This window comes from Oryctolagus cuniculus, chromosome 16 (genome assembly GCF_964237555.1).
Source record: "Oryctolagus cuniculus chromosome 16, mOryCun1.1, whole genome shotgun sequence".
NCBI classification, from domain to species: domain Eukaryota; kingdom Metazoa; phylum Chordata; class Mammalia; order Lagomorpha; family Leporidae; genus Oryctolagus; species Oryctolagus cuniculus.
Window position 1 is genome coordinate 40,871,857 of NC_091447.1, and position 12,380 is coordinate 40,884,236.

The 12,380-nt window shown below is 44.5% G+C and overlaps 1 protein-coding gene across 18 annotated transcripts in view; it reads right to left on the reverse strand.

Moving 5' to 3' along the window:
* PPP1R9A (protein phosphatase 1 regulatory subunit 9A) overlaps window positions 1-12,380 on the reverse strand; it is a 320,664-nt gene that overhangs the window by 17,901 nt on the left and 290,383 nt on the right. For 10 of the 18 annotated variants that reach the window (XR_007922245.2, XM_070059813.1, XM_051852968.2 and 7 more), the window contains 3 exons: window positions 11,734-11,980; window positions 3,660-3,747; window positions 3,476-3,565 (listed from right to left, as the gene is read on the reverse strand). The exons of 4 other annotated variants lie outside the window; for them this stretch is intronic. Coding sequence is in view for 13 of the 14 variants with exons in the window: in XM_070059813.1 (XP_069915914.1) it covers window positions 3,476-3,565; window positions 3,660-3,747; window positions 11,734-11,980 (425 nt within the window). In the remaining variant the exon portion in view is untranslated. The remainder of the gene's footprint in view (window positions 1-3,475; window positions 3,566-3,659; window positions 3,748-11,733; window positions 11,981-12,380) is intronic. 4 more of the 18 variants (XM_051852976.2, XM_051852974.2, XM_051852972.2 and 1 more) reach the window with 1 other exon arrangement.

A 12,380-nucleotide genomic window follows, 5' to 3' on the forward strand; every position in this document is an offset into this window, starting at 1 on the left:
AAAATCACAGTAAGATATTTGATACTAAAGTGTTGAATCTGGCATGCATTTTCTGCTTTAGGAAACAGTGCAGACTGGCACCTTTCAACTGCTCAATGGCCACATCTGACTAGACGCTGCCATGTTTGATGGAACACAAAGAGATGGATGAGCAGTAGACACTGCACAATTTTCATCCAATACACCTATTTTCTGGTAGGAAACCAAGAGGACTTACCTATGGGAGAGTAGGACTCTTACCTTGGATTCCAGGTTGGTATTCTCTGCATTGTTCACACTTTTCAGGGGACTGCAGATTCACTTCCATAGTGGATTGGCATCTCCTGTCCCCTACTCTCCCCAACATCCCTCCAGCCAGCCTGAGACCGGGTATCTGCTTTCCATTCAGTGACTAAACCGGAAGCTTTTCCATAAAGCTCCGAGAAGACACCCACTGACATCAGAGGCTTCCTACTCTAGAATTCAGGACAATATGTCATCATACCCTGTAGCATGTACTTAAAAGGAAGAATGTGTTCCAACAGCTGATTTGCTACCTGCTATGCTGCCTGCTTAAATCGGAATGTTCACTAAGCACATATTTGAAAAGGGATAGGACCAAGTCATGCTTGTCTGTTGGGTTCACTTGTTATTAGGACCATTGTACTCATCTATTTCCTACATTTGTCTCATGTTGGTTATGTATTTGAATTAATATATCTTCACAAAGAACATACTAGACTCTTATTCTATGAGTAGAAAGAAACTAAAACCAAGAACAAACTTAGCAAAATTCCTGCCTCTTTAAAATCTGACAGTCATGAGTTAGAATCAACTGATGACCTCAATAGGTGTTTCAAAAGCTTGAAAGAAGTAGATGAAAAGCCTAAATCACAGCTTACTAACTCAGTCTGTGAGTGTTCCCCTTGTCTCTCTGAAAGACCTTGTAGGGGTGATGAGCTCATTTCTGACTCCTCTCCAGACCTGGACCAGCCCACCCAGCTTGGGGGCCTTTGAAACCAACTCAGCTGCATCAAGAACCTCCTGGGAGTAATTCTGTCCTCCCTGGAATGCTTTCTAAGGTTCTGGGCCCATTATTAATCCCTACTAGAGAACAGAACTGTCATTAGATTTGATTAGTACTGAGCAATTATTCTGAAAGCTCAAAATTGGTTTTTTGGAAACAGAAACATGTCTTTTTTCTCTTTTCCTTTATTATTTCAATTACATGGATTCCTCTCCACCCTGCCAAAATTCTATTGTAATTACAAATAATTATAAAATTGCGAGTCTAACTGATGACCATTTTGTAGCACTGGTGCATGTGGGGTATCTGTGGCTACTGGAGCAGGGAGAATCCTGAGTGGCTGCTTTAGAAGTTCAGGAAGCTGATGGTGGCTGGGGAAGACACTGCCGATGACTACGTTTCCCTGGCTGTCTGTGGTGAACACTCACCAACAGCATCGACTCACACTTGAACTTCACCTGGAATTCAGTCACACACCCTCCCCCTACTGTCACGCTCACATCACTCTTGGGTGGAAGGCCAAGTGAGAGGCAGGGACTGCCCCTGACACCCGGAGATTCAAGGAAGGAAAGTGTCGTGTCATTTCAGACATGCCTGAGTTTCTGTCTCTTTGTGTATTTGTACATTATTTGATAAGGAAAGGGAGGGAGAGAGAGAGTGAGCATGCATTCTCATTTTCTCGTTCACTTCCCAAATGTCCACAATGGCCCGCAGGAAGGAGTTTAATCCAGATTTTCCAGTTGGGGGGCAAGAACCCAAGTACTCGAGCCATCATCTGCTGCCTCCCAGGGACTGCACTGGTGAAAGCGGGAATAAAGAGCCCAAACTGGGTACAGATCCCAGGTTCTCTGCCGTGGGACACGGGCATCTCAACGCTTACACCAAATGCCCACCCGTGTCACTTTTAAACAATCTCACTATCTGTTTTGGTTTTTCCTTCTAACAAATGTTTGATAGTTTTCTATTCGTAGTTTTAAGGTACAAAGTAAACTATTTTATGTTTCTCAAAATGAAGTTGTTTTTGAGTTGCTAATGGCCTCAGGATTATCTTTCTTTTTCCCGAGATTATTGTCCACAATATAACCAGAGTTTCTGACCTCTCTTCCATCGTATGGCATAAAGTAAACGCAGACTAACAAAAATAACTCCTCTGGGAATTCCCCTTCCTCCATCTCACCCCAGCCTCCTGCAATGCCGGGGAGAAGGTACCATTTCTCACTAAGGCGTGAGTCAGAGAAGGGGAAAGAAGGAAACAGCAGGTGGACAACTCGTGGGCTGGATAAGTGATCCCTAAATGACTTCACAGACTTTTATTTTTAGCATTTTGTCTTTTTCTTCCTTACTTGATGATATTGACATGACTTAAAGTTTCATAAAGAAATTTAAGTGTCATTAGATGCATCGGTAACTGCAGGTGGCATGACGTGTTGGGAAGGTATCCAGAGAGGAGGCACAACCCAGCTTGACATTAATTACCTGCTGCACAGCTCCGCACAAATCAATTACATTCTGTGAAGGTGAAGTCCTTCCTCAGCAAAGCACGGGACTATTATCTGCCCTCTCGACCTCACCACAAGGACCAAATGGAGTGACAAAGGGGCAGCTTCTTTGTAACTTGCAAATGATATGGATAATTATGCAGAAAAAACTGTTGTAATGAGTATGTCTGAATCTTTCCCATGTGCCACGTATCATTTTAAATGCTTTACAAGAAAACTCACTTAACTCTTGCACTAATTGCATGAGGTTACTACCCTCATTTTGCATGAGAAAGCAGACTCACAGAGGGTTCAATACCTTGTCCAAGATTTAAAAGGTTTCAGTGGAAGAGCTAATATTCAAATCCAAGCACTTGGACTTGGATTTCATGCTTCACTGTTTTCCTATACTAGCCCAAGTTTAAAAGTGTGTAATCTCAGAATAAAATTGGGAAAACATGACAATATGTCGTTCAGAGTTCATTTCTCCACAGGAAATTCTTTACTGAGCAGGAAGCACAGTTGCTGGTGCCTGCAAAGTCAATTAGGTGGCCAAGATCAGCAAGAAAGGGTGGTCAGTCTTACCTGCACACTGACAAGTCAGTCTTGAATGCCAACAAGGTACTTAAATGCAAAATTATCTTTTCAGACTTAACAAAAGCTAGAAGGTACTAACACTGTGGGTAGCCAGGCCAAGACAAATCTGAAATATGTCTAACGTATCACAAAAATATAATTATAGTGCATTTAGATAAACATTTATTGAAACTATGCATATGATCATAATTATGTAATTAAGGACCAATGGCTATGTTAAGATGCAGGCTATTCTTGGAATAAGACAAATACAAACCAACTGTGCAATTTTTTTCCCATCCCAACTCTCAGAATATGACCTCAGCTCAAAGAGAGTGACCACTGATTTTGGTTAAGAATAGAAGAGGCCAGAAAGTTTAAGTACAGAAATAAATCTGTGTTCTTAATCACGCACCAGTACCTGCTACCTGCAGAAAACCTATTGGCTTCTTTTTCTTTTTCTTTCCATTTCTTTCCCTTGTTGGAATTCCTTCGCAAAGGTGCCCTATAATGACAGCACACAGTCAGGACAGTGGAAGCTGAGATTCTGTTAATCCTCCTTTACAGATGGGTTGCTTTGTACCCTCTAAGGTGCTTACCCCAGATCCACGAACTTCCGTTTAATTTTTCCTCCTTGCACCACCAATGAACTGGATGTCCTTAATGACCTGGGATCCTTGGCACCATCTAGGATACACGCATAGATGAAAAAGGACAATTATTATTGAAAGCCATGAGCGAAATGTCAGCGTACCTCTGAATCTAAGGCATTTGTGTAAATTCCTAACTGTAAAAGAAAGATAGATGCCTTTGAATGAGTGGTAGGAAATAGAGTTGTGTGGGGATGATCTGGTTAAGCAGGCACGGGGGTTATCGCAGAGTTTCAGCTTTAAACACACTGGAAGGAAGGTGACCAAGACGCACATCACTGCAATGTCCACTGCATTCAAAGCAGGGACCAAAGTGACTCCTTTCTTTCCTTTCATTCTTTCTCTGGCTCCAAGTCTTGGTTGTAAATGACTGGGCTCTGTCCTCCATACCCTCTTGCCTCCACCAAGGTTTTGTGTCCTCCACCAAGAGCCCACCCCACTGCTCCCATGCCTTCAAAGTCCAAAACAGAAAGCCACCTCTAAGAGTCTGGGAGATTGGGGAGGAAGAGTGCTAAAGTTTTACCTAACTCTGGTGTCTTCCTTGCCAATGGCCTGTGACCAGAACTGGGTTAGAGGAGGGCAGAACATGGGGGAGGACTTGTGAAGTAAGTGATCAGCTATGAAACCTTTCCTGCTTTGGAAGGTCCTTCGTTGACCAGCGCCGCGGCTCACTAGGCTAATCCTCCGTCTGTGGCACCGGCACCCCGGGTTCTAATCCTGGTTGGGGTGCCGGTTCTGTCCTGGTTGCTCCTCTTCCAGTCCAGCTCTCAGCTGTGGCCCAGGAAGGCAGTGGAGGATGGCCCAAGTGCTTGGGCCCTGCACCCTCATGGGAGACCAGGAGGAAGCACCTGGCTCCTGGCTTCGGATCTGCATGGCGAGCCGCCCATCGTGCTGGCCGTAGCAGCCATTTGGGGGGTGAACCAATGGATAGGAAGACCTTTCTCTCTGTCTGTCTGTCTCTCTCTCTCTAACTCTGCCTGTCAAAAAAAAAAAAAAAAAAAGTCCTTCGTAATAGCTGTGTTGGAACACAACTTGTGATGTAGAAGACGCCCAACCTCCTTAGCACTTGCAGCCAATGGGGTTTTGTCTCTTTGAGTTAAGCTGGAAGTAGTGGGGCATAGCCAGAAACCCATCAGAAGAGAGCTTTGCGAATGACACTAGACACTCATTCCACCCAAAAAAGGCTGGTAACTCCAAGGCGCCACCTGGAGCCACCCAGCAGAGGATCCTGTTGGTGCCATGGCTCAGCAAAGCCAATCATCTGACATGATCAACCAATGCTATTTTCAACTTGATACATTCTTCCATGTGAGACTACTTCTCCCTAACTGCTCTATCTGATGTCTGCTTCTTTTAACAGTTTTCAAGAATTTCTAGGAACTTTCCAGCACAGACTACAGAGGAAATAGTTGTCCAAAGATAGTGTTAAATTAACTTTGGTAGTTAATTTTGCTACTTCTAAACCAGCAGTGGCAGATATTTGAGAAGAACATGAAGTACACACACAGTGCCCATTTACGTACCTAAGTTCAAAGCTCTCAGGGAGCTCAGGACACTGACAAATACTACAGGGATTTTTAGCAGTGAGCTTTTCAGATTTTCAGTTAATGAAACTTAGGTTATACTAATCAATTCCTTGAAATGTACCTAATGAAATGCAAGAGTCAGAAATACATCTGTGTCAAAAATCCACTTCTAGCCTGAATATCTATAATGGATATTTACATCATTATTCTTCGGGTAACAGAATTAAACAGCCACAGATGTGACATCTACACATTAAAGAAATCCACAGTCATAGCACAAATACCTTCTAAAGTGATTTTGCTAATGGATATTTTTAAAAAGCAGGATTTCAATTTTCTTAATAGAAGCTGAGGAAAAGAAAGTGCTAAATTCTTCCAGATCAATCGTAAAGCACCTCTCAATGGCTAGGACTGTGCAAAGTTAAATGGAGACTGCCCAATTATTTTCTGAATTAGTGGTAGTTGGGGGATGCTTTAACGAGTGGTGAGAAGACCAACTGAGACAACGTACATGGAAACACTCTGTAACCTATTAGTGTTGCACCTATTTGGACATCTCAGGACTAAAAGCCAGGTTCTGTCCATCACAGACCTTGCTGCTAGGCAACCTCACATCATTTTCTCACACGTTTGCCAAAGTGTATTCCAAGGAACACTGAACTGAATGTTCCTGCAAGGCTGAAGAGGCAAGATTCAGGAATAATACAGTTTCCCACTTTAAATGCATTGCGTCCCTCCATAATGCACATCAGAACCTATAGCCTGCACACAAAACAACACTGGATTTGTATGACTTCAGAGAAGGAGGAACCAACAAGACACTTTGTTTAAGATTTTATGAAATCTCTCCAGTACGACCTCCATGACCAAGTACGACCTTCATGACCAAGTACGACCTTCATGACCAAGTACTACCTTCATGACCAAGTACTACCTTCATGACCAGTACTACCTTCATGACCAAGTACTACCTTCATGACCAAGTACTACCTTCATGACCAAGTACAAGTCCGAGCGGCAGATTTAAGTGCCTCTGCTTTAAGCTTTGGCAACCTGGTTTTCATTTCCAAAGGTAATAAATGATCTCCTGATAGCTAAATCCTAAGGTCTTTTCTTGACTGCATTCGCCTTAAATTCCCTGCAACAAAACACTTAACTATCTCCTGCTGTATAGCGGAGACTTGAAAATCTCCCTCCCAGCCAGGGCTTCTCTCTGGAGCTTACCCCACTCTGTGAAAACACAAAGACCAAGTTAGTTAATCACGCTGCCCTCCTAATGTTTCTGACTGCCCATTTTCTGTGCTCAGTGTAGACTCGCGTTCCTCCTTTCAAGGGTACTTGTAGGTTCCTCTGCCTCTTCACTTTGATGTGTGTCCTCCCTGCCTTGCACAGACCAGTTCTGCAGGCTGGCACAGCTCCACTCCTCCAAATTCACAGTATGTGTGCCTGTCCCTGTTGATGCCACTGCTCTACCCAGTATGCTCTCCTTCACGACCTTTTCGTATTTCTTAAAGTCCCTTCCTGGTTACTATAACTGCACCTCCTTTGGCAAGTTTTGTTTACCAATTTCAGCTGGATGCAACGTCACTCTCCTCTGAATAATGATATAATTTTATTATATCTATATTTATAGAGGCCTAAAGCAACACACAAATAAGCAATGCATTTTATAAGGCTTTAAAAAAGCCAGGTTTTATTTTCCAGGTCATCAATTCAAGGAATATTTTTGAAGGCATGTTCCATGTTAGGCAGAGTTAATAACCAACCACACATAAACTTAGAATAATAATCTCTAGTAATTGTGAGTAGAAACCGATGGTGTTTAATTTACTCTACTTAATCCTGATGGAACAAAGACCCATTGCTATGTAAACCAGACACCAAAACTTTAGTATGAGGCTGTCCATATAAGTAAGAATTAGGAAAATATTTTCATGTCATTTACTGCCATACAACCTTATCCATAAACCCCTAGGGAGAAAAAAACACAAACTTTTATTTCCTCTAATTTAGCTGACATTCAGTAAAATGCATATCACTTAGCTGGTTATAATGGGGCTCAATGTATCCTAATTTCCACCAAAGTCTCCCAACTATGAATGAAAAAAATGACAGCTTACAATTGTGGTATTAGCACCATTGAGAAAACTTCCAACTCCAGTGACAGCAACCAAGGGACAACCTCAGGCTTGCAATCAGACACAACTGTACTTAATCGTTTTGTTTAGTAACCTGCTAGACCAACCTGCTAGACCAAAGTGTAAGTGAAACCAATGACTGGGCCATTTTCAGAGTTTATTGGCAATGTTGAATGGAAGAAGACATAGTTCTAAATCAGGGGTCAGGAAGGTGCTTCTTCACGGCCAGAGAACATTTTAGGTTGTGGCTATACAGTCTCTGCCACTGTAGCAGGGAGGCAGACAGTATAGGAGAGAAAGAGTGGGGCGGTCCTTCACAGACAGGTGCAGGGTGGCTCTGCCTGATGCCCTGCTAAGATCTGCACTGATTATCCAGAGAGATGCCCTTAGAAATTCATCCAGAAAAGCAGTGAGCATCAATTCTATGCCATATTCTGTCTTGGGAAATAGGAATACAAATACTGATAAGATAAATGAGAAAACTTTGGCTCCTGTTTGACACCCAGATCATTTATCAAACACGAAGTAAGAGAGGCAGGAGTAACAGTATGAAGCTTTCGATGACTCAGCTAGAAGAGGGTAATTCACACTGCCTGGGATGCGAAGGGGTGGGTGTCTGCTCTAAGGGGGTAAGTTTTATGCTGGGCTTTGAAGGAGGATCAGAAATTCCCTGGAGTGGAGTGTCTGGCTACAGTGCACACATGCAGTTCAGTGTGTACTTGTGCCCTTACTGCTGAGTCACGGAGCTGGAAAAACTGCACGTAGAAGCACAGAGAGACGGCAGCCACAGGTGAACCACACCTAACTTCTCTAAACTCCAGATCTGAGTAGTGTTCTTTCATAGGAGCCAAGGAACTCAATAGTTTTTGTAAATGCTATTTTTGAAGACGATAAAGGTAGACCCCAGTCTCCTAATCTACGTGGCATCAGCCACCACAGTGTCTGAACAATGGCAGCATGGAGTCTGCTGAAGCCTGGACGCTAGTGGGGTGCCCTGATTGGCCGCTGGGTAAGGAGAGCCCTGAGGTCTGAGAGCCTCAGCCTGACTCACTCAGGGTAGGCTATTGAGTTCCCTGACTGAGAAGATGAGGGCCAGGCTGTTACCATGGGCTGGTGACAGGGGACTGAGAGGGAGTCAGTGGGTCACGGGCCTCCCACACTGACCTCTCTCAAGGTGCACCAGAGCCCCAGGGCAGAAGGCGAGAGGTGGACGGTCTTCAAGTTGTTGCTGATGGGGGTGGCAAGGTCTGTCACCAAGTACGTGTGGGGGAGAGAGAGGAAGGGACCGAAAAGGGAGGTGGGGGGCGAGGCAGAAGGCGGCAGACAGGCAGAGCAGTGAGAAGTCCCCTGAGGGAGCGGAAGCAGCCGTGCTCCTCATCGTACAGCAGTCTACGGAACACTGCTGGCCCAGGGTGGGTGTCCACCAACCACTGTGGCATGAAGACAGGAAGGAATGGATTAGTGCTAAGAGGACAGGGAAGGCCTCCAAAGTATCTATCAAGGTAAGTAAAGGAGGGACGTGAGGCTTTGGCACTGGTTTCACCCGGTCACAGTTAGTACCTAACGATGGTAACAGTGGTAACCGACCAGGGATAAAGCCAGTACCTTATAAAAGCCCAAGCACAGCCAGCCAAGGAAAACCGGGAATGGGGATGCTGAGGGTGGCAGCTGGTCTCTGTGAGCTATGAAGCTCCCCTGGTTGGTTGGTCCTGCCTGCTACACTGGGGCTTAATCCTGAAGGAGGCCCAGGAGCACACAGGCGGCGTGGCGTGGGGGGCGCCGTGCATTTCTGACGGCTTCCTGGCAGGTCACCGCTAGTGGAGCGCAAAGCCCGGTTCACACCCACGCAGCACCTCTCAAAGCTGAGAGCAAACATCTGCCAACTTCAAAGAATCCCCATAAGTGGGAAACGGCAGAAGGAGAATCCAGACAAGAGCTAGCCACCTTCAAAAGCCTGCGGGTCACATTTCATGTGTGCGTGACGGATTCCTCCGGGATGATGGGATTCCTTTACAATAGCTTATGAGGTCTCCTACACTCAACCTGCTCCAAAGTACGTGCAGCTGCTCTTTCTGCCTCCTCGCAGACAAAGGTCTATACACATCTTTTTTACAAAAAGAGATCACAGAGGGCTTGCCCTAAAAGTGCTTTTTGAGGGGTGGGTGTTGTGGCACAGTGGGTTGGGCTGCTGCTTGCGATGCCTGCATCCCATATCCCAGTGTATAGGATCAAATCCCGTCCCTGCCTTCCAATCCAGCTTCCCACTAACGTGACTGGGGAGGCAGCAGGTGATGGCCCAAGTACCTGGGTCCTTGCCACCCATGCTGAGACCAGGATAGAGGCCGGAGCTCTTAGCTTCAGTAGGGCCCAGCCCTGCGTGCTGTGGGCATTAAGGGGAGGGAACCAGTAAACAGAAGGCCTCTCTCTCTTTGTCACTTTGCCTTCAAATAAATAAATTAACAAATAAACACTTTTAAAAATTTAACAAAAAGAAAACAAACAATTCAATTTAAAAGATAAAAATGCCGGGGCCGGCGCTGTGGCATAGTGGGTAAAGCCGCAGCCTGTAGTGCTGGCATCCCATATGGGCGCCGGTTCAAGTCCCAGCTGCTCCACTTCCGATCCAGCTCTCTGCTATGGCCTGGGAAAGCAGTAGAAGATGGCCCAAGTCCTTGGGCCCCTGAACTCATGTGGGAGACCCGGAAGAAGCTCCTGGCTCTGGATCGGCGCAGCTCCGGCCATTGAGGCCAATTGGGGAGTGAACTACCGGATGGAAGACCTCTCTCTCTCTCTCTGCCTCTGCCTCTCTGTAGCTCTGCCTTTCAAATAAATAAATAAATCTTAGGAAAAAAAGAAAAGAAAAATAAAAATGCCGGAGGCTTGCATTGTGGCAAGGTGGGTAAAGCCGCCTCCTGCAGCGCCGGCATCCCATATTGGCTCTGGTTTGTGTCTCAGCTGCTCCACTTCCGATCCAGCTCCCTTCTAATGGCCTGGGAAAAGCAGTAGAAGATGGCCCAAGTCCTTGGGCTCCTGCTACCCACACAGGAGACCCAGATGAAGCTCCTGGCTTCTGGCTTCAGCCTGGCCCAGCCCTGGCCATTAAAGACACCTGGGGAGTGAACCAGCAGATGGACGATCTCTCTAACTCTGACTTTCAAATAAATAAATAAATCTTTAAAAAAATAAAATTAAAATGTAATTTTAACCCACAATTTAGGTTAATTAATGAAGGTTTCTGAAGTCTTCAATTCTTTAGAAAGTAGGCTGAAATCACAGGCCAGCTTTTCACTAACCTGACAACTCATTTTGAATTAGTAGGTCTGACATAAATTCTCTGGCCTCCACTGGCAGTTTGTACTCCAAGTACTCAATTTTTACCTCAAAACTGCTTCTAGAAGAGCTGTGCTTAGGATCGGTCTTTGGAAGATAATTCTAGCAGCTAACAGGTTCAGGAGAGGAAAACAATGAGAAAGCATCAGGAACGAAGCTGGGTGCTTTTCAACAGTACAAGCCCCACAGCCAACAGTGTCTCTGTGACCACAAGGCATCTGCACAGGGATCACAATGCTGATCTGCTAGAAATGCATGATACAGAATGTTCAAAACTGGAGCGACGCATCCTTAACTCTCAGTGTTGAGTGAATCTCACCCCAAATCTCAATCTGAGGTTGTTGGCAATTTGCCAAATTTAGTAGTTTGCTATCTAACTTAAATGACCATGTCTCTGATCCTTAGTAACGGTGATCATCTTTTCATATAAATTTAAAAAGTATATAAGAAAAAGACAAAAGTCTACTGAGAGTTCTGTGAAATTCTGGTGTAATTCTAGGAGCCTGTTTTAAACTTTAACTGATGAGCCTTCCTGAATTATCTTTATTGCTGCTTTCTATCACATTCTTTGCAATATAAATCATAACTGTGAAAATATTTTCTAAATAAAAATAAAATAAACAAAATAAGTAAAAATCAACAAATAGGTTAAGACTGACATCACTTTGATCTTTACTGGTTTTTTCCTAAATGAATATGTTAGTGCTTATTGAAACTTTGGGCTACTGTCCTGCAAGATACTTAGAAGATCCCTCCCAGAATTCCCTTTGATAGTAAACTCTTCTTCTGAGCTGAAGAGATACAAACACTGAACCAGGCAGAAACCAACGACGCACTTGAACTTAATCACACGGGGGGGGGGGGGGGGGTTAGGTGTGTTTCGCTTGCTCCCATGATGTAAAAGGATTGCAGTATTGCTAGCAGTGAGAAGACAAATAACTTATGACTGTAAGAAAAAGCCACCTTATATTGCACAATTTGGGGGCTGGTGAAATCTGACAAAGCAAAACAGGAAGAAACTTAAAATACCTTTGTCTTGTGATATTTTCCTGGACGTAGCTTGATGGTGGCAAGGAGATTCTTCCATGTCGTGATCAGATTTTGAAGGAGAGGAGGGGGATGTGTCTCCCCAGGCAGAGGAGAAGGACTCCCCGTCTGGGTGCAGAGATTCTTCTTGAAATCCAGGGATGTGGTCAGGTGAGAAGGGCACATCGCTAGCCACTGGGGTGAGGGGTGGAACACCAGAATCTGATTCTGGAGAAGAAGATCTTGAACCCTTGGGTAGAAGTGATTTGGTAATATGCATGTGGTTATAGAAACTGTTTGAAAGCTGTTGGTATAAGAGATTATAAAGGTTATGACACTGAGTATTGGTTCTATGCAATACTTACTTGGAAATGAGACCAATCGCTTTTTTTTTTTTAAGCGAATCCCCATGGAAACCGTGTTTGCTTGTTGGTTTACAGATGAGAATGCATAGCTCGCAACAACTCACCATGTTAACAGGGTAGCTAACACAGACAGCTAAGACACACAGAAACAGAGTCAGCATTTCCCAGTTGCTAAAGCCAACAGTTGAACAGGAAAGCACCCTCAAGAAACATGGCAATAGGGATAACACTCTTGGTTAGCTCACTGGATTTGAATTAACAACAGTGTGTAACATTAAGGAAGAA